Source organism: Acomys russatus, chromosome 23 (genome assembly GCF_903995435.1).
Source record: "Acomys russatus chromosome 23, mAcoRus1.1, whole genome shotgun sequence".
Classification (NCBI taxonomy): Eukaryota; Metazoa; Chordata; class Mammalia; order Rodentia; family Muridae; genus Acomys; species Acomys russatus.
Window position 1 is genome coordinate 27,362,922 of NC_067159.1, and position 23,253 is coordinate 27,386,174.

Below are 23,253 nucleotides of genomic sequence, written 5' to 3' on the forward strand. Positions count from 1 at the left end.
CAGGTCCTCCTTGCCTTCCTTCCATCATTTCTTATCATGACAGCCACATGACTTTAAAATGGTGAACTGAGCAATGCCGTCTATCTGCTCAGAACTTTCTAGCTGCTTCTTCTCTTGCTCAAGGTAAGTAACAACACACTAATAGCATTTATGGGTCTAAAAGGTCTGCAACTATTGCATCAGTGATGTCATGCAGTTACACTCTAGGAAAGCAGCCCTGAGTGGTGTCTATAGATCTTTCAAAACATAACTTGACAATCTCTTTGCAGAAGTCCTACTGCCTGGAATCATCTCTTGTTTGTCAATAACTTCAAGTCTTCAACCACATCATCTCCTTCTCTCTGACACATGTGCTTGATAATCTAGTAGAGTGGCCCATGCCCTGATTCCTCCCCGTACCTCAGCTTTATTTCCCATTCTAGTGTTCATCTTCTTATACTAACTCACGTACTTATTTTTTATAATTTTATGCTCATCCTACTAACATATACACTCACTGATGAAAGGGATTTTTGTCTATTTTTTCACTGTTATATCCCTAATGCCTTTGTGCAACCTATTCATAGAGTGAGTATATATTACATGATGTTATATTGAACAAAGTTATAAAATTATGATTAGTAAATAAAGTAAGAGTATTGAACATACTCTTAGCAATGTAAATAATAAACTTGCTGGAGTGCAGCACCACACAGTTAGAGTGAAAGATGGCTTAGCTTTTCTCTTAGTTCCCTTTAAGCAGCGAAGTAGGCTATCAGTAGGAGCAAGAATATTAGAGGATGCGTCTCAATTGCCCAAAATAGCTCTACTTAGGATCAGAAAGTTCAATGCTGTAGAAGCAATGCTATTGCTGCGCTGTTTCTTTTTCTCCAAGAAAAATCCATTTGTACCACAAAGCCCTCCAGAGATTTGTCACCATTTACCAGGCTTCAATCCAAAGAGTGTCAAGACTGACCCAGCCAATTTCCAGGGTCGCACAGCCATTGCTTTTATCACTTATGAAAACAGAAGACAATTTCAGTCCTGAAAAACCCAGTGGAAAAATCGATGATTTTAGGCTCATTTTCAAGAATGACAATAAGGTCTCGAGCCCTTATTAAAAGGAAAAATAGATAATGGGATTTGTTTTCCTTAGCACGTGTCATCCTCCTGAAGTTGTATACGTAAGAGAACAAATCGATGCCTTAAGTCAACAAGGTACCGTTGAACACACAATCTCATTACTAACAGTGTATTCATTTCTGCATGCACCACCTCATTAATTTCACTTTCAACAAAGGGAGTTTTAAGAAACTGTGATTTAATTTTTTACAGTGGTTTATTTTCATCTATTTCACAACAATGCATAGAGCACCATTCCAAGCACTATCAATATTAAGAATAATCTCAATCATATCCCATGTTGTTTCAGAAATATGGATAGACTGTTATGAAAAATAAGCAATGTGTCCAGCCCTTCCATCATGGCTTAGATACTCCAATTCACTGTTTAAATTTCCCCCCGGCTTCTGTGAGATCCAGCTATGGCTGTATGACCATAAGATGAATCTTCCCACTGTCAGTTTTCTCTCTATAGTCCATTATGGTATTTCAAGCTTTCAGAAAAATATTTACTAATTGATTCTTTCAAAATGAATCACAAGAAGGTTTTATACGCTCACCCATACCTCTCTAACCTCTTTGTGTTAGTTTATAAATCTCCTTGCCCAATTACTAGGATGGTTTATAATTATCCTAGGACCATGGTGCAAAATCATCAAAACCAATACATTTCAGTGTAGCGATCAGCCTTTCAATCAACCTTTCTTCATCGTGTTCCTTATGTCACGCCGGTTCACCTTCCCACCAACCTGTGCTTCTGGACTCTAAGAGAACTTTTACAATAGCTACTTATGTCATACCAGGTTCCATAAAACTGAAACAGCAATGCTAACCATCTATGATTTAATAAAAGGATAATTTGAAATAGTTCATGCAGGATATAAGGGTACACTCAGGAAAGGCTGCCCTATGGCTGGCCTATTACAAGTAGAGACTTAGTTAATTCCCAGGCTTGAAAAGGTAAGGAAAAAAAAAAAAGATCGCATATAATTTGATAGAGAGAGTGTGGTGGGATGAGAGTCGGGGCTGTCATTGTGTAGATGGAGAATACTTTCAGGGTTGTTTTCTTTTTTCTTTTGAGAATATATTATAATCACAACAGATTCCCTTTCTATTTCCTTTCACCATACTTTCCCATATACCTTTCCCCACTGTCCTTCAAGCTCATGGCATCTTTTTCATAATGCTTTTAAATAATCCTTAGTGTATGTATGTGTGTGTGTGTGTGTGTGTAGAGAGAGATAGAATATGTGTAAGTGTGTGTATAAAACCTGTTTAGTCCATATAATGATAATGTTACTTGTATGTATGTTTGGGAAGGGTTGAAGAGACAAAGAAAGGCATAGGCTGATAAGAAGAGTTAAACTTTATTCTGAATACTCTTTCTCCCTCAGTTGTGGGTGACGTTCACCTCCATTCTTCTAAACCTTTGGGAATGTGGAGGAGGAGGAAGTAATAATGTAATAAAAATTTCAGCCTGGTGAATCACAAGGTTATTAAAATGGTTTGACTTATAAAAAAAAAATAAAAAAATAAAAAAATAAAAGCTGGCCGTTTGGCACTGGAAAATCTACTGGGGCTCCAGCTCTTCTTGGTTGCTTGAAATTCTTTGTGTAGGATTGAGGTGTGCTGGACTATTCCTTGCCCACTTTTACATGCCTATTGGTGTTGTCCTTGTTCGGTATATAAGTTATCTGACAGGTAAAATGGAAAAAGGACAGGGTCTTCAAGGAACAGAGAGAGATGTAAATACAGAAGAAAAAGGAAAGTGGATAAAATAACACTAAGTATGTTTGAAAAGACCACAAGAAGGAGACAATAGTTAATACTATTAACTAGCCATCTATAAGAAAAAATGCATATGCACATAATGTGCATAAATACACAATCATAGTTTTAATGAACTCTTCTCAGCTGTGCTGACAGTGTTCCTTCTAAGAGACAAAAACCACCTAAGAAAAAAAACCCATTACCAAACATGAGAAGCCCTCTTTCATAGCTGTTTTAACCTTTGATTGAAGTAGTCTTACAGCACAAATAACTTTACAGGGAGAAAATAAGATTACCTAGTTTCATTCTCATTTACCTCTTACCTATCAGAATTTTCTATTTGCTAAATTCAAGTAGCTACACGAAAGCTACAGAACCCAGAGAGATATTTTACACCTTCTGTGGAAGAAAAGGTTGACAGTGGTAAACTACAAATCACTGTATTTCTGATATTCTATTCTTAGTCACTCTGTGAAACTAACAAGAATCAACATGTTTTTTCTATTAATGCAAATTTCTATTGTGCTTTTGTCTTTAGTAACTACTCTTCCCTAAAAATTATGTCCCCTATATTTGTTTTTGCAAAAGTTGACATATTTCCTAAAATGATCTAAGTAATTTTTCTGAACCAGTAAATATTTAAATGGGAGCTAATGACTTCATAATGTTTTAACCCTGTAAATATTAACTTATTTATATGTGTCATTATTTAATCCTTTAATAATTTTAACTTGATTTTATAAATAAGGAGTTGGAGAAGCAGAAAAGCCATGTAAGCCCCTCAGAGTCACACAAACCATAATCGAATTTTAGCCACCTTCCTTGGAGTCCATCACACACTGTGACACCATTTGTAGCAGTAAATAATTTATTTTACTAGTACTATTCCCTGCAGCATTTTAGGCTGTAGTTAGTGCTATGAGAAGGAAAATCACTATATATACACAAAATTTTGGAGTCTACTAGATGACGTATTGAAAGTGCATTGTAGAAAGGTCAACATGGAAGAAAGTCTGCGAGGCATCAAATTAAGCCAACCAAGCAACCTAAAGTGAGGGAGCAATGACATGAAAGCACATAAACGTAAACACAATTTCTGATCTTTGAAAGGCACCACAAAGTTAGTTTATATGCTAGATATCAATGCTCTGATTCATCAGTTAGTGTTAGTTGGAAGCAAATTGAAATCTTAATAGATGTTTATGTCAAGGACATCATTTTTCCCACCAAAACACAATGTTCAAATGATAATGGTATTTTTTAAAGTCAAATGTTCATAGGCCAAGTTCAGCAAGAACTGGGAAATATTGACCTATATTTTTCTGTAGCAGTCTCCAGATTTCAAACTGCAGTAGAAATGGTAGCTTACATCCAGTGAAGCCCTGGAACTTAAGAAAGCACTTGACACAAATCATGAACTCAAAAATAATTATTTCAAGTGTAAAGGAATTGAATTCTTTGTTTGTTGTTTGTTAGAAATGGGACCTCAGTGTACCTCATTCTCATCTGCAACTTGTTATATAGCAGAGTACAAACTTGAGTGGATGAGCCTCTTACCGCTACCTCCAAAGTGTTGGGCTTAATTCTGTGCCACCAGACCGAGCAAATCTGATTGCTAGGCTATGTCTCTAGTGTTTATCATGTAAATCATCAATAGTCTCCTATAGGAGATTTTGGAGCCAAATTGATGACGTATTGAAAATATAATGTAGGAAAGTCTGCAAGGAAGTCTTTAGTCCTGTAGGAGGCTGTTGTAGGCTATCTGCAGGCTACCAAGTACACAACATGCAGCCATCGTATGCACACATACCATGTACACACACAATCATAAGCACATATTTATATGCACATATAAATTTATAAAATGTTTATATGTAATGTTTACTCGGGCCAGTGAATAGACACTTAACAATATCAAGCACCTAAGTAAATTATAATATAAATATAAGATAATAAAAATTAATATTGTATGGTTCTATATTTTCCCCGTGTTTTTCTAGAAGACAAACCATTAGACGCCTTACCTGAATCTGTTAAACCTGTTATATATATTAAGAAATGCAAAACTACCTCTGTTTTTCAGGTTTCCAAATTTAAAAAAAAAAATCACAAGGACAGCTTCTATTTGGTGCCTTGAGGGCTTGCAAAATCTCTAAGGGCAGAGGGGCAGATCACCCTGACCTTCTCAGGGGCTAAAGAAGCCATAGAGAACTGGTGCCCCAGGGGCTACTATTTCAGAGTCCACTAGAGCCGACTCACACGTGGCAGGCTTCCCGTCGCCCTGCAAGTATGCACTAGCACTGCCAGCAGATTATCTTGTTTTTCAAGGTCTTCCTCTCCAAAAAGAATTTAACCTTTGCTTCCTACTGCTCTCCAGTTGTCCTGAGCACTCCTAATTGGTTGAAACTCATTTGCATTGAAAAGTGCTAGCAGCAAAGGAGATTTTTTTTTTAATGGCAAATTGTACTCTATATAACTTTTCCAAGAAAAAAAAAACCAGAATGGAGAGCTGTTCTGCTTCCAAAACATATATTTGAGTCAATACCGCTCAGTTGCTGTAGATGCTGACAATGGCTAAGCAGAGGCACAGACGGAATGTTGAGAGCCTGGGTGTGGTACTGCCTCTCACACTTACTAACATGAAACAGCCATTAAGCGTCACTTTCCACATTTTTGGATAGTTCCCAATTCTTGTAACAAAATTATCATTAGGGTCACATTAGAAATAAACTGAAAGCCACTTAATAGATATTAAGCATATCAATTACCAGGAATACATGATCACTGGGGGTTGTTTTAAAAAGTGCCTTCACTTCAGTTGCTGTTATGAACTCTAGTCCTAAATGCATTTTATTATATACTGATTCTTTGACAATGACCCTACTGCTCATATCAATAATTTGCTACATTGTCTCACCACCACCACCATGCTTCCCCCCCCCCCCCACAGAATATAGGAATTTAAGTGGGAAAATGTGACTTGTGTCAAACACTGGTGAATTTTTGTGAGGGTTGGGTGATCCTGAAATGCGGTTGAAATGATGTCACTTTTAAAACCCAGTGCTGGCACTTGCTTATTAGCTATATTAGATGTTTGTGATGCTTATTACCTTTAAATATTTTGATCATGTGTCCTTGTTAATAAATAATAAAAGGTTTATTTCAATTTTGTTTTATCAACTGTCATTTATGTGTATCTTAGAGGGCTTGAGTGTTTCCTATATTTACATTGAAGTCCCTTCTGAAGCCTGTATCTTTTGTGATCTTGTGTAAATATGACATTTAGTTTATGTTTTAGTTGACCAACTCTCTGTGAATTGGATTTTAAGCTGTGGACAGTTAAGAATGAAGCTTTCTAGTTCAATAAGCCCCTAGATAACAGGAAAAGGGTTACTAGGGAATTACTTTTCACTTTCTGTTATCATTCTGATTGAAAAAGTATGAACTCATAATTACCTAGTATGATTTACTATTTTGATTGAGCTCTAGTTGCCCCTGCGATAGCATGACCTTACAGAGAGTATTACGTTGAGCCCCCAGAAATCAATAAGTATAATAAACTCATTTTTACTGACCCTTCCTTCACATTCACTGAGTCAATTGCTTTTCCCTCTTGATTTTTCATGAAAAGTTCTACAACTCCTCTTATGACATATCAAAAGTGAAATGCCTTTTTGTAAGATGACTATAGTTGTTTGTTATTTCAATTCGCCTTACAGACTTTTTTCTTGTCTCTATGTTTCTATGACACTACCATATTTATTTGACATCCAAAGCCTCACATTGGGAATAAAGGATCACACGACAGTAGAAAATGAGACCAACAAATTTATTATTAAAGAATAGTAGGATTCCTACACTGTTGTTTTGTCACTTACTAAGTTATAGGAGACTTACAAAAACCTTTGTACAAAACATTTGGAAGAATAGCAACATAGCAGGAAAGTATTTCCCCTTCCTGTGTGTCACAAGTACCTTTCCAGGCAAAAGAGCCACACCAATTCTATTTACCTGCCAAAAGGGATTAAGCACCCTCATCCCTGGAGTGCTCTCAAAAGGAAGTCCTTCTCCATTTCACTGTCAATGTGATGGTGGGGGGACACCTTGCTTCCTGGATGGTCCCTCATTATGGCTTAACCATGTACCAGGCAGCAGACCAGACCAAATAGAAGTAAGGCTGATTGCAGTTCAGTAAGGACCCTGTGATGAACCCTGGCTTTATAACTGCTACCTCTTTGAAGTTTTCCAACTTTGTTTTGTACAGAAAATACAAGTTTAAGGGTTGGTGTTTAGTTCAGTAATTAGAAAGTTTATGTGGCATAAATGAGGAATGGGATTTGATTTCTATAGGAAGGGAGAGGAGAAAAGAAGGGAAGAGAGGAGAGAGAATGGGAGGGGGAGGAAAGCAGGGGATGAGAGGGGATAGGAGGGGGAAGGAAGGGAGGGGAGGAGAGAGGATAGGAGGGCGGAGGAAAGCAGGGGATGAGAGGGGGGATAGGAGGGGGGGAGAAAGGGAGGGGATGAGAGGGGATAGGAGGGGGGAGAAAGGGAGGAGAGGAGAGAGAATAGGAGGGAGAGGGAAGGGAGGGGAGGAGAGCAGAGGAGAGGAGAGAGGATTTTTCAGGAAATACGTTTCTTTGCTAGTACTAAGAAATCAGTTTTCCCTCATGCCTGGGAAAAAGCTCTAGCTGATTTTACAGCATTGATTTCATAATTCAGTATTTTTATTGAGTCATTTATTATAATAGATGTAAGAAAACAGTCTTGATGAAAAAGAACTGACTTTGGCTACTCATTAAGGGTCATCCCATGCTAGGAAAGTGATAGTGACGTGAACTATTTAGTGACCCCCTTTTGGGGCTAATGTGGCAGTGGGTTATGCACTGAAGACATGTGATTAACTCAGTTTTTGCTTCTCATCCAAGACTGATTTCTTTCCCCATGCTGTGTGCCTCTAACAAACAATATAAACAGCAATCATCAACGATCGTGTGCTCTTTTTATTGATTCAATCAACTTTCATATCTGACTGTATATCCTCATGTATAAGCTCAGTTGATGAGATGCAGTCCTACAAGGGGACTTTATAAAGCAAATAAGCATTTAAAGGGAAAGTTAGACAAGAAGTAGAAATGAGAAAAACAGCATATTTATTTCACACACCTAGAAATAGAATATCAATGACTGAAAATGTTTTCATATTCTTGCTTTAAATGTATACTTGCAGTCGTATAGAGTTGACTGTAGCCCAGAGTACCTCATGATAAGGTATATGCCTTGTAAAGTTAACTGGCTTTCTAAAGTTTATGGACAAAGGATGAGATCTTAACTTTTACCTTCCCTTTAGACTTCACGTAGAAATAATCCTGGACTTTAACTTTTCCTTATTCCTGCCTTCATTAATGCCCTACCATTTAAACTGACCAAGTGTAATTTCGTTTTGTTATCCATTTTCAACTAATTATTACCACAGTAATAACTCCTAAACTTTGATCTTGACAGTCCAGTAGTTTTTTTCTTGAAATCAATAACAAACACATCTTAGTTCTCTAAACTCAGGAGCTTCAAATACTATTGAATTCAAACAAAACCCAAAATCTCTTATTACTTTATGTTTGAGATTTCCATTCCTGGTATACACACACATACACACACACACACACACACACACACACACACACACACACACACACACATGCGCATGCACAGACACACATACAGTGCTCTTCTGTCTTCCTCTTCTATGTTTAGAAATTTCTAAATTATACATTTTTTCTTCATCTGCCTGATAAAGGGCAAAATGCAATTGCTATTTGTAGGTAAAATTCCCTCCCAGATAAGAAATAGACAATGTCCAGCCCTTCTCCTGGGATTCCAATGACAAACAAAGCCATGATTCTGCCAAAGTTCACTATGAGGAGCTTCAGTGGGCTTCCTATAACAGGAATGTAAGTACTCCTTCCCCAAATGCTCCATGTGAAAATCCTTACAAATAGAGTGAGACCTTTCCCATAACCGCATAGTTCACAGATGGTGTTCCAGTCATCCCTGGCCTATAAATTCCCGACCCTTCTCTGGAGGAGGTCACATGCAACTAGGGCAGAGTTGCATATACCAGGTGATAGAAGGAAATTAGAGACAAGTGAGAATTGCAGGCCCTTTTTTTTATCTTTTCTTTTTTTTATTATTAATTTATTCTTGCTACATCTCAATGGTTATTCCCTCCCTTGTATCCTCCCATTCTTCCCTCCCTCCCATTTTCCCATTATTCCCCTCCCCTATGACTGTTCCTGAGGGGGATTACCTCCCCCTGTATATGCTCATAGGGTGTCAAATCTCTTCTTGGTAACCTGCTATCCTTCCTCTGAGTGCCACCAGGTCTTCCCCTCCAGGGGACATGGTCAAATGTGAGGCCCCAAAGTACGTGAGAAAGTCATATCCCTCTCTCCACTCAACTGAGGAGAATGTTCTGACCATTGGCTAGATCTGGGTATGGAAACAGCCTAAGTGTCCATCAGTAGAAGAATGGATAAAGAAACTGTGATACATACACACTATGGAATACTACTCAGCTATTAAAAACAAGGAATTCCAGAAATTTGTGGACAAATGGATTGAGCTAGAAATGATCATAATGAGTGAGTTAACCCAGAAGCAGAAAGACTCAGATGGTATATACTCACTTATATGTGCATACTAGCCCAAGGGGCATGTCCCACGAAAGCCTTCACTTACCAGGAAGCTGGGACAGAGTGGAGGACATCCTATTGGGACTCTAGATGAGAGAAGCATGGGAGAATAGCAAAGTAGAAGGATCCAGAGGGTCCTAGAAACCTACAAGTAGAACATTATGATAGGCAGATTTGGGCCCAGGGGTCCCACTCAAACTAAGGCACCAGCCAAGGACAATACAGGCGGTATACTTTAAACCCCTACGCAGGCCCTTTCTTAATCTGGTATTCAAGGATGCAAATCATCAGCAAGCACAACTGGGGTTATAATTTGCAAGGACACCTGAATGCCCTAAAATGGTGGCTGCTTGGCTTAGAGGACAATCACAACATTATCATTTTCTCAAACTTACACAAAAATGGAAGCCCAGTATAATGCTGCATTCATTATAGTCACATCAGATCTCTATGAAGCTAAATAACTGAAGAAAGATTAAAAGCTCTATCTTCCTATTTTTATATTTCCTCTACTTAATGGGGATCTCAATATATATGCCAATTAAATATAAACGTTGATAATTGACTCAGTTGCCCCATTCCATGATGATGTTCTTCTGACTTCTTTTAGGAACATGGAATACCCATCAACCTGGGCTATGCAGTGGCCCCACATCACTCAGGGGTCTACCCGGTCCATATTCAGCTGTATGCAGCTTGGAAGAAGGTCTGGGGTATTCAGGTCACCAGCACTGAAGAGTATCCACATCTGAAACCTGCACGGTACAGGAAGGGCTTCATTCACAATAGCATCATGGTGAGCACATACTGCTGTGTCCAAAGGCCCTTGATACCTGTGTGTAAGTGAAAAGATCCACACTCTAAGGATGTAACACAGAACTTCTTGTACATGACTTTCAGAAGTTTCCAACATGCTTTGAAGGTGACTGGACACATGATGACATACTGTTCGACTACAAGCTTGCTTTCTAGGCTATGGAGGGATTTTAGTGATTGTGGAACAATCTGGAAATAGTGGGGGTGTGTTTTGGATAGAATATCCACTGACGTTTTCAAAGTAAAATTTGGTCAGGGGCTCCTATGCTTCTCCTAAGGAATTCCTCAGTACTACCTGTGTAAGTGGTTTTACTAATATGTTGTTCCATGGATCCAGAAAATAACTCTCCAATTACTTCATGGCCAACAGATAGAAGGCAACAGTAACATCTAAAAGCAAAATCTACTTGTCTAGTGTTTTTGACACTGAAGCATTCAGAGCACTTAGGACACTGTACACTTTCATTCTTTTTTTTTTTCTTGCATATTTCAGGGAAAGTAGCATAAAATATTTTCCATGTGTATTAGCTAAAAATTTCAAAATCCAATTTAAAAATGACATATTTGTTATAATAAATGAGAGTGAAACCACATGAATATTATGTGGAAATTTAGCATAATTCATTTTTTAAAAGGAGCACCATTCTATTAGTTCTAAAATAGCCAGTTTTAAAATAGCCACCCCAGTTCTATGTATACTTGATGATATTCCCATCATTAGTTGTCAAGATAAGGCAACAGCTTACAAACTATCTTATTTCTGTTCAATATTTACAGTAACCCAGTCCAATACTGATATTGCTACTAGAATTTTCCATCCATTGATCTTTCTATCTCTATTTCTAATCTCCATCTAAAAAGAAGAGGTAGGAGTGTATAATTAGCTGTATTTGGTATTCAGTAAATTTTATCATATGAATTTAATTACCACATTATTATAATGTAGCAGCAGTGTACCAAAGAACACAGACTTTTACCTGAAATTATTGATAATGCCAATTATGCAGTCTCTATCTCATTATTGCATTATTCTTGTCAAAATCAGGATGAATAAAATGAATTATCTACACAAATTTAAAAATAGAGAAAGTACTGAGATTTTCTTTCTTTACATGATCACCCAACATGTCATGAAAGGAAACGTTCCTTTTACACAAGACTACGTGCTTTTTTTTACCTTCAATTTCATCATGAAAATTAACTGAAAGATAAATACCATCCTAGTTTTCTTGGATAATTGAGTGTGTATCCGATTATACTGTAAATAGTTTATTATTCAAAATAGGAGTTTTAGAGTCAATTTGCTTATTTAGTTTGTCTGCTGAACATCCAGATGTATAGCAGAATTAAACACAAAATATTCCAGAAGCAGTCATTCAATAGTTTGAATACTATTTAAGGTTTGTGTGTAGCAGAGACAAAACAAAGTAGAAATGGTGAGGAATGTTGATTCTGAATCCTATCCCCTGCGCATTATGCAAGACTGAGCATCAGAATTAAGGAGAGGAGAAGCTTGATGCAATGAGAAGTGTAACCATGGAAGCCAAACCCTAAAACAAGTCTTTATTCCTTACGGGTCAGGCAATAGTTTAGATTTAGAGAACTAGGTTAACTGGGCACATATTCTATACACTGTATTTCTTTGATTCAGTTGCTATATTGGCATTTATAAAACTAAAGCAACAAAACTTTTGATTGTAATAAGATAACAGGAACATTTTGTTGGCTGTAAAGTTATGAGAGTGGTAACAGTTCTTAGTCAATCTCAACAGTGTGTTGTTTTTACCTCTTTGCCCTTAGGTCCTCCCTCGACAGACCTGTGGGCTGTTCACACATACTATTTTCTACAAGGAGTATCCAGGAGGACCCCAAGAATTGGATAAAAGTATCAAAGGAGGTGAACTTTTCCTCACAATCCTTCTAAATCCAGTATGTGTTCTAATCATTTTACAATAGCATCAGTGTTTTCAAATAAGTTGCATTTTAAAATCTAAATTTGAGGTTATTTTTTCTAACAGGGTCTCACTAGATAACCTAGCTAGCCTAACACTTGTTACATAAATAAAGCTGGGCTTGAAGACAGAGATTCCCCCTGCCTCTGCTGAAGTTTAAAGTGTGTACTGCCATACCCAGCTCATGATTCTATTCTTTATGAGCAAAATATTTTTACTGAAACTGAATTAAAATCTGTGTTTCAAATCCTTTCCTTGATACAATTCGATTTCTGGGGAACTTTTCACCAGTGAGTATAATGTTGGCTGTGGATCGAATGTATATATTGTTTTTATTGAATTGGCATAATTATCTTTTATCCCTAATTTGTGAAGCTTTATCATGGAAAGATGTTGGCATTATGAAATCTCTTCTATACACAAGTACATGATTAGATTTTTTAAAATTCTTTGTTCATTTCTTTTTTGGTGGGGGAGTAAAAAGTCATTTAATTTATGATAGAATTATATATCCATTTGATTCATTTCTTAACTTGATAGAGATAGCATTCAATGGTTTTCATATTCTGCACTGTCCTTTCATCCTACATCCTGTGTGAGCAAGGTGAAGAATGTTTTTATATAACATTGAATTTGTTTGGCTAGTGTTTCCCACTTCTCCGGCCCCTGAGAGGTTGTATGCCCATATTTATAAGGTACATTAACAAGTAATTCCTTTGTTGTTGTGTTGTTGTTTTCCGTACTTACTATTAGGATAGCCCTGGTTTCACTATGGTTGTTTGGAAGTTTACTTCCTCATCAAAGTTTAGGACAAATTTGACACAAATTAATTTTAACACAAAATATTTGCTTAATCATCAGTGAAATTCGCAAGTCTTGAGTTACTTTGGGTAACAAGCGGTTCTATTTCCAGAGATTAATATAATTTCATCATTTCCTTTTTTCCTTCCCTCCCTCCATATTCTTCCATATAGCCTTATTTCTCTCTTTGAAACTCATAGCCTCTTTTTTCAATAATCGTTATTGCATGTATATATAAATATAAATGTATATTTTAACATACAACCTGCTTCTTTTGTATAATGTTATGTGTATTACATATACAGAGTTTAAAATTTGGTGTTGAATAACCAGTTGATGTTCTCTTCCCTGGGGATGACTGTGTCTCCTACTCTCAGCATCCCTTAGTTGCCTATAATTCTTTGCATAGGGTTGAAGCCTCATGGTTTTTCTCTCATCCATTAGTGTGCATATTGCAACCAGTGCTCTTCAGTGCTAATACATCTGTCTCTCTAGCCCCTGTTAAGAAACTTGATTACTGGCTTAACTTTTTTCTTCATTGCTCTGTTTGGACTTTCTCTTTGTGACAATGGTTAGACTAATATGTCTAGCAGATTCTGTCTTGTACATTGATTTGTTGATATGCGATACCTATGGTACTCTCAAAATCCTTTGTATTTCTGTAGTGTCTGTTATAATGTTTCTTCCTTCGTCTCTGACTCCATTTCTTTTTTGTTATTATTAATTAAACATTTTTTATTTTTATTTATACATTTATTTTATTACACGTACTTACAATACACTATCTATAGCAAGAAGAACCATGAAATAATAAGGAATTATATAAATGCTACATTCTTAGTGTTTTGGCTATTTGTATTTGACAGCCATGAAGAAAACATCTTTCCTATCTTGGGGCATCTAAAAATCTGAATGTAGATCAATTTCTATCACATCCTGACTCCATTTTCTAAAATGTATCATCTTATTTCTGTTAAATCTGAAATATGCACCACACAACATATATGATGTGAGGTTTATTGTAGAAATATGCGGAGAACAGGAAAAAGGGGGGGTACCACACAAGGGACAGGAGAGAGAGAGAGAGAGAGAGAGAGAGAGAGAGAGAGAGAGAGAGAGAGAGAGAGAGAGAACAAAAGAGAGAGACAAGGTGATTTTGCCCTTTTATAACCTAGGCAGGGGCACACACTTGGTGATGGGGGGCCTGTGATGACTTCATAGTTTGCGAAGCAGCCTGGAGGAAGGTGTGCTTACAACTTCTACTCTGTCAACTTGTTTAATTTTTTTTTAATCCCAACTTGGAGCCTGGCAGGGTGGTGCCCAGCTATAATCCCAGCACTCAGCACTCAGGGAGGCAGAGGCAGGCGGGTTTCTGTGAGTTCAAGGCTAGCCTGGTCTACAAAGCCAGTCCAGGGCAGTCCAGAGTACACAGAGAGACCCTGTCCTTCTATTTTGTTTCTTTCTGCTCAGATCATGACCGTATCCTTCTCTGTGCTAACTTTGAGCTTAGTGTTGTCTTCTCCCCTACTTCTTTGAAGTGTGAAGCCAGGCGTTTACTTGAGAGTGTTTTTTATATATTTATATTAACTTCCCTTTCAGAAATTCCTTTACAATCCCTCTCAAGACTGGCTGGTAAATTCTAGGCATACTACAGAGACAGAAGACTTCATTCTTCAAAAAGTATGATTCCTTATGATGATTGCCAAGAAAAAAACTTCGTTAAGCATGTGTGGATGCTTATTATATTATATTTACAATATAATAATTATCAGTTGGCATCTCAATGTTTTTTAATTGTTAAAATGTAGCAAATATGTACATTGATATATAGGTCTGAACCCAAAATTTAACGTTTTAAATTTAATCATCAGCACTTGTTCAGCTTCAATAATATCTTTCTAGGTTAATGTATCAGTAGACCCACTTAAAATCGCTAAAAGTATCCATATGTGGGAATCTGAGTTGAAAATATGTAACAATGGGTTGTTATCTTACACTCAGGTGACATAAGGCTCCTTTATTAACTTTTGGTAACATCTCATACAGAATTTAGTCTATTTTTGTTTATTTCTGTCTTTTTACCTATCAATGTTTGCAATAAATACATGTGTGCAGGTCCAGCTCTAAGGGAATACACCACCATGAGATGCTTGGGTCATTTCATCTCTCTGATTCTCCCCTCATAATGATTTCGTTTCTGAGGTCTCAGAGAAGCATGTCTTCATTTACATCTCACTGCACGTGGAACATGGGAGATAATGGGATTCATGCTATAGCCACCTGACCTAATGTAAAAAAATTTCATGCAGAGCGCAAAGGGTGCATGCTCTAAATAAAACTCTAAGGAAGTATCTGCTATGTTTGAAATGGCTTTTGTTAGGTAATTTATATAAAATATTTTAAAGTCATAAAGAAATCAATGTATGCAAACCTGTGCTGTATAAAAATTATAAACTATTTTTAAATTAAACAAAAATAGTGACTTAAAGTAAAAAAGAAATAAGTTATCTGGATATTAAAACTCTTCCCTTCAAAGTGAATATTTATTTAAATCAACAGAAAGGACTGTTGGATTGGCATGCTGGACTCACACAGAATATGAAACAAAAAGTTGGAGTAAGAAACTTGTTTTTTTATTTTTTATTTTTTAATTTTTTATTAATTTATTCTTGTTACAACTCAATGGTTATCCCATCCCATGTATTCTCCCATTCTTCCCTCCCCCCATTTTCCCATTATTCCCCTTCCCTATGACTGTTCCTGAGGGGGATTTCCTCCCCCGGTATATGCTCATAGGGTATCAAGTCTCTTCTTGGTAACCTGCTATCCTTCCTCTGAGTGCCACCAGGTCTCCCCCTCCAGGGGACATGGTCAAATATGAGGCACCAGAGTTTGTGAGAAAGTCATACTCCACTCTCCACTCAACTGTGGAGACTGTTCTGACCATTGGCTAGATTTTGGGTAGGGGTTTAAAGTTTATTGCCTGTATTGTCCTTGGCTGGAGCCTTAGTTTGAGCGGCACCCCTGGGCCCAAATCTGCCTATCATAATGTTCTACTTGTAGGTTTCTAGGACCATCTGGATCCTTCTATTTTGCTATTCTTTCATGCTTCTTCCATCTAGAGTCCAAATAGGATGTCCTCCCCTCTGTCCCAGTTTCCTGGTAAGTGAAGGCTTTCATGGGACATGCCCCAGGGCTAGTATGCAGATATAAGTGAATATATACAATTTGAGTCTTTCTGCTTTTGGGTTAACTCACTCATTATGATCATTTCTAGCTCAATCCATTTGTCCACAAATTTCTGGAATTTCTTGTTTTTAATAGCTGAGTAATATTCCATAGTGTATATGTACCACAGTTTCTTTATCCATTCTACTACTGATGGACACTTAGGCTGTTTCCATGTTCTGGCTATTATGAATAAGGCTGCTATGAACATGGTTGAGCAAATTTTCTTGTGTGTTGGAACATCTTCTGGGTATATTCCAAGGAATGGAATAGCTGGGTCTTGAAGAAGCCCTATTCCCATTTTTCTGAGATAGCACCAGATAGATTTCCAAAGTGGCTGTACTAGTTTGCATTCCCACCAGCAATGAAGGAGTGTTCCTCGCTCCCCACATCCTCGCCAGCATGTGATGTCACTTGAATTTTTGATCTTAGCCATTCTGATGGGTGTAAGATGGAATCTCAGAGTTGTTTTTATTTGCATTTCCCTGATGACTAAGGAGGTTGAGCATTTCTTTAAGTGTTTCTCAGCCATTTGATATTCCTCTGTTGAAAATTCTCTATTTAGTTCCAAACCCCATTTCTCAATTGGGTTATTTGGTTTGGTGGTGTTTAATTTCTTGAGTTCTTTATATGTTTTGGATATTAGACCTTTGTCAGATGTAGGGTTGGTGAAGATTTTTTTCCCAGTCTGTAGGCTGTCGCTTTGTTCTCTTGACAGTGTCTCCTGCCTTACAGAAGCTTCTCAGCCTCATGAGGTCCCATTTATTAATGGTTGACATTAAGGCCTGGGCCGTTGGTGTTCTGTTCAGGAAGTTGTCTCCTGTGCCAATATGTTCCAGGCTCTTCCCCACTTTTTCCTCTAGTGACTTAGTGTCTCTGGTTTTATGTTGAGGTCTTTAATCCACTTGGATTTGAGTTTTGTGCAAGGTGACAAATATGGGTCCAGTTTCATTTTTTTACACATAGACCTCCAGTTAGACCAGCACCATTTGTTGAAGATGCTATCCTTTTTCCATTGAATGGATTTGGCTTCTTGTCAAAAATCAAGTGACCATATGTGTGTGGATTCATATCTGGGTCTTCGATTCGATTCCACTGATTAAGCAGCCTGTTGCTGTGCCAATACCATGCTGTTATAATTACTATTGCTTTATAGTACAGTTTGAGATCAGATATGGGGATTCCTCCAGAGGATCTTTATTGTACAAAATTGTTTTAGCTATTCTGGGTTTTTCCTTTTTCCATATGAAGTTCAGAATTGACTTTTCAATGTCTTTAAAAAATTGTGTAGGTATTTTGATAGGGATTACATTGAATCTGTAGATTGCTTTTGGTAGGATGGCCATTTTTACTATGTTGATTCTCCCGATCCATGAGCAAAGAAGATCATTCCATCTTCTCATGTCATCTTCAATCTCTTTCTTCAGAGTTTTGAAATTTTTTTCAAACAAGTCCTTCACTTGCTTAGTTAGAGTAACTCCTAAATATTTTATATTGTTTGTGGCTGATGTGAAGGGTGTGGTTTTCCTAATTTCTTCCTCTGCAAGCTTGTCATTTGTGTATAGGAAGGCTACAGACTTTTTTTAGTTAATTTTTTATTCAGCCAATGTGCTGAAGGTGTTTATCAGCTGTAGGAGTTCTCTGGTAGAATTTTGAGGGTCACTTATGTACACTATCATATCATCTGCAAAGAGGGATAATTTGACTTCCTCCTTTCCCATTTGGATACCCTTGATCTCCTTTTGTCGTCTTATTGTTCTGGCTAGAACTTCGAGTACTATATTGAAGAGATATGGAAAGAGTGGGCAGCCTTGCCTTGTTCCCGATTTTAGAGGAATTTCCTTGAGTATCTCACCATTTACTTTGATTTTGGCTATTGGCTTGCTGTATATAGCCTTTATTATGTTGAGGAAAGTGCCTTGCATCCCCAATCTCTCTAAAACTTTAAACATGAACGGGTGTTGGATTTTATCAAATGGTTTCTCTTCATCTAAGGAGATGATCATGTGGTTTTTTATTTTCAGTTTGTTTATATGGTGGATTACATTGATGGATTTCCATATATTAAACCATCCCTGCATGCCTGGAATGAAGCCTACTTGATCATGATGAATGATATCTTTGATGTGTTCTTGTATTTGTTTTGCAAGTATTTTATTTAGTATTTTTGCATCGATGCTCATAAGAGAAATTGGTCTACAATTCTCTTTCTTTGTTGAGTCTTTGTGAGGTTTAGGTATCAATGTGACTATGGCCTCATAGAATGTATTTGGTAATGTTCCATCAATTTCTATCTTTTGGAGTAGCTTGAAGAGTATCGGTATTAACTCGCCCTTGAAGGTCTGGTAGAATTCTGCACTGAAACCATCTGGCCCTGTGCTTTTTTTGGTTGGGAGACTATCAATCATTGCTTCTATTTCTGTAGGGGAAATGGGACTATTTAGCTTGTTTATCTGTTCTTCACTCAACTTTGGCAAGTGAAATTGATCAAGAAATCGTCCATTTCCCTTAGATTTTCAAATTTTGTGGCATATATGCCTTCAAAGTAGGATCTTATGATTCTTTGTATTTCTTCAGTGTCTGTTGTTATGTCTCCCTTTTCATTTCTGATTTTGTTGATTTCAATACTGGCTCTCTCCTTTAAGTAAGTTTGGCTAATGGTCTGTCTATCTTGTTGATTTTCTCAAAGAACCAGCTCTTGGTTTTGTTGATTCTTTGGACTGTTTTCAGAGTTTCTAATTTGTTAATTTCAGCCCTGAATTTGATTATTTCCAGACGTCTACTCCTTTTGGGTGTTTCTGCTTCTTTTTTTTTTCCTAGGGATTCCAGTTGTGTCATTAAGATGCTTATGTGTGATGTTTCCAGTTTCTTTTTTAAAAGCACTTAGTGCTATGAATTTTCCTCATAGCACTGCTTTCAATGTATCCCACAAATTTGGGTATGTTGTTCCTTCATTTTCATTGAATTTCAGAAACTCTTTGATTTCTTTCTTTATTTCTTCCCTGACTCAGGTGTCATTTAGCAGAGAGTTGTTTAGTTTCCACATATGTGTAGGCTTTTTGTTATTTCTGTTGTTGTTGAATTGCAGCCTAAGAGTATGGTGATCAGATAGGATACAAGGTATTATTTCAATCATCTTGTGTCTATTGAGGCCTGCTTTGCGACCCAGGATGTGATCAGTTTTGAAGAAGGTTCCATGGGGTGCAGAGAAGAAGGTATATTCTTTCTTGTTTGGGTGGAAGGTTATATAGATATCTGTTAGATCCATTTGACCCATGGCTTTGGTTAATGATGTTATTTCTCAGCTTAGTTTCTGTTTCAATGACTTATCCTTCAGTGAGAGTGGGGTGTTGAAGTCTTCCACTATTATTGTGTGGGGATCGATGTGTGGTTTAAGCTTTTTTTAGCAGATCTTTTACAAATGTGGGTGCCCTTGTATTGGGAGCATAGATGTTCAGAATTGTGATGTCATCTTGGTTGACTTTACCTTTGATGAGTATGAAGTGTCCTTCCTCATCCCTTTTGATTACTTTTGGTTGAAAGTCTATTTTGTTCGCTATTAAAATGGCTACGCCTGCTTGCTTCTTGTGACCATGTGCTTGGAATATTTTTTTAAACCTTTTGCCCTGAGGTAATGCTTATCATTATGGGTGAGATGTGTTTCTTGAATGCAGAAGAATGTTGGATCTTGTTTATGCAACCATTCAGTTAGTCTGTGTCTTTTTATTGGAGAATTCAGACCATTGATGTTGAGAGATATTAGTGACCAGTGACTGTTAAGAGTCTTAATTTTGATGTTGGTTCCAGTCGAACATTTGTGTAATTATGTTTTTGCCATGGGATAGTTATCTATTTCCTGAGTAGTTTTGGTTGTAGCTTGACCCTTTAGGATAGAGTTTTCCTTCTAGTACCTTCTGTAAAGCTGGATTTGTGGATAGATACTGTTTGAATTTGTTTTTGTCATGGAATATTTTGTTTTCTCCATCAATGGTTTTTGATAGTTTTGCTGGGTAAAGTAGTCTGGCCTGGCATCTGTGGTCTCTTAGGGTTTGCAGGATCTCTGTCCAGGCCCTTCTGGCTCTGATGGTTTCTGCTGAGAAGTTGGGGGTAATTCTGTTAGGTTTGCCATTAAATGTTATTTGGCCCATTTCCCTTGTAGCTTTTAATATTTTTTTCTTTGTTCTGTATGTTTTGTGTTTTGATTATTATGTGTGGGGCAGTTTTTCTTTTCTGGTCAATTCTATTTGGTGTTCAGTAGGCCTCGTGTATGTTTATAGGCATCTCTTTCTTTAGATTGGGGAAATTTTCTTCTATGATTTTGTTAAGAATAGTTTCTGGGCCTTGGAGTCTGATATCTTCTCTTTCTTCAATTCCTATTATCTTCAGATTTCTTCTTTTCATGGTGTCCTTAATTTCTTGGATGTTTTGTGTCAGGAAGTTTTCCAGATTTGGCATTTTCATTAATGGTTGCTTCAAGATCTGTGATTGTATCTTCTAGACCTGAGATTCATTCTTCCATCTCTTAGATTCTGTTAGAAAACCTCACCTCAGTTTTGCTTGCCTTCTCTGAGGTCTCATGTTCTCATTTTTCTTCTGTCTATGTGTTTATCATTGAATCCATTTTCATCGTCAGATCTTGAACTGATTTTTTGATTTCTTCATCTGATTCTTTGTATATTCCTGAATTTCTTCCATTGCCTCTTTATAGGTTCAGAGCTTGAACCGTTTTATTTATTTCTTTTATCTGGTTGTTTGGATTTTCCTGCAATTTTTCCAGTTCCACTCTATGTGCTTCTTTTATGTCTCTCACCTGTTTGTCTGCGTCTTCCTGCATTTGATTACGAATTTTATTTGTTTCCTCCATTATCATCCTCATTACTAAGGATTTGAGGTCATTTTCTTGTATTTCCATTGTGTTTGAGTTCTCTGGGTTGTTTTCTTTGGGATAGCTGGAAACTGGAGACGCCATGTTGTTTTGGGGTTTTTTGCGTTTGCTTTTACACTGTCCTTTAGACATCTTGCCGTCTCTGCTTTTCTTGGGTAGCTTCTAGAGTTGGATGGAGGGAGTCTGATGATAGATTCACTTGTTTTCTCATGATTTCCCTAGGCCAGAAGCGCTGATGCTTCACTGGTGAAGATGGCAGGAGGCTAGCCCTGTCATTTTAGACTCTCACAGCTAGTGATCCTCAGATCCCCTGTACTGTGGTTCCTGCAATCGTTCTTGGTCTCTGAATGAGCGTTGGATCAGGCCAAAGTATCCACAGCCTTCTGGGTCCCCTGCCAAGTTTACCCAGGGACACTGGGCCCAAACCACGTGCAGAGCTCAGCTAGATTCTCAGGGCCCAAACCATCTGCTGAGCTCCGCTAGGGACTCTGGGCCCAAAATGCACGCAGAGTCCAGCCAGAATTTTTGGGCTGGGACTGTGCACCAAGCTCAACTAGGGGCTTTTGCCCCAAAGCGTGTGCTGTGGTCAGCTAGAGACTCAAGCCCGAACCATCCGCCAAGCTCAGCCAGGAAGTCTGGATTCAAACTGTGCACTGTGTCCAACCAGAGTCTTACAGCCGAGACTGTGCCAAAAGCTCAGCTAGGGTCTCTGGGACCAACCTGTCTGCCAAGCCCAGTTAGGGATTCTGGCCCCAAACTGCATGCCGAGCTCCACCCGAGTTTCACCCAAAGTCCTTGGAAAAAAACAAACAACAAATAAATAGACAGGTAGACAAATTAAAAGTGAGGTAAGGCTGAAGTTCTTTGTGTGAAGTCGCAGCCTTGTGGTCCACACCCCACCGCCAACCACTTTAGCATAGCTACTGTTTTTGTCTTTGTTCAGGTTATGCTTAGGCAGTCATGTTGGTGAGGTTGTGAGTATAGCTTTTGACATTACTAACAAGAATTAATGAAAAAAAAAAAAGCCATGTATTTGTAAGAGAGCAAGGAGGGGTATATGAGATGCCTTGCAGGGAGGAAAGAGGAGAAAGAAATAATGTACGTATTATATAATTTAAACATTTAAAGGAGGAAATTAAAAATTCAAAATAGACAATAAGTGAAAATTTGGTTCTTGGTGAAGATTACCAAGACTGACAAATATTTAGTCAAATTTACCAAAAGGAAGTTGGGATACAACTTAATAGTATCAGACATGAAAAAGAAAACATTACAACAGGTGTAAAGGATATTCAGAGAAGCATAGGGACATGTTATAAAGGCATATACTAAAAAATCTAAAAGAAATAGATAATTTTCCAGATATATATGACCTAACAAATTAAATCAAAATGAAGTAAGTAATTTAAATAGTCCTTTTAAAAAACCTGAATGAATCAGAAGCAATAATAAAAATCTCCAAACAAAACAAAACAAAAAAGCTCAAATTGAAACTTAGTTGACCTCCATGATGGAAGAATTAACACAAATTTTCAATATACTGTTCATAAATTCAAGACACAATGCTGACACTGAAGGTGGAATAAACCAATTGATAATGCTAGCATCAATTATTCTTTGTACAGAATACAGATCAAATCTACCAAATCTAGCAAGATACAAATTAAGAGGGAGTAATGCCAACTTCCAGTTGTAGTAAAGAAAGCTAATGGAATAATCTCAGCATGTGTGATGGCGAACATTGTACAGAGATAGCTGTAGGCCCTCACTGGACAGACTAAACTCTATGCAACTGAGATTTTTTTCCCTAACAGAACTTCTGTAAGAATGTGGGAGCCAATCACTTCTTTTATTCTTGAGATAGCAATAATGATTTATGTACTGTCAAACAATTGTACTTTAAAACTGTTTTTCACTTAAAAACATTAAGAATAAAATGTGAGTTTCATTGAAACATTACAAACTGGTCTTGTAAATGGGTATCTTTATGAATATTACAATTTAGAAGAAA

General features: G+C 37.3%; 1 protein-coding gene across 1 annotated transcript in view; it reads left to right on the plus strand.

Moving 5' to 3' along the window:
• The window catches only part of Ndst4 (N-deacetylase and N-sulfotransferase 4), a 283,257-nt gene that overhangs the window by 146,261 nt on the left and 113,743 nt on the right, over positions 1-23,253 (plus strand). The window contains exons 4-5 of the mRNA XM_051166027.1: positions 10,171-10,356; positions 12,177-12,305. Coding sequence (XP_051021984.1) covers positions 10,171-10,356; positions 12,177-12,305 — 315 coding nt within the window. The remainder of the gene's footprint in view (positions 1-10,170; positions 10,357-12,176; positions 12,306-23,253) is intronic.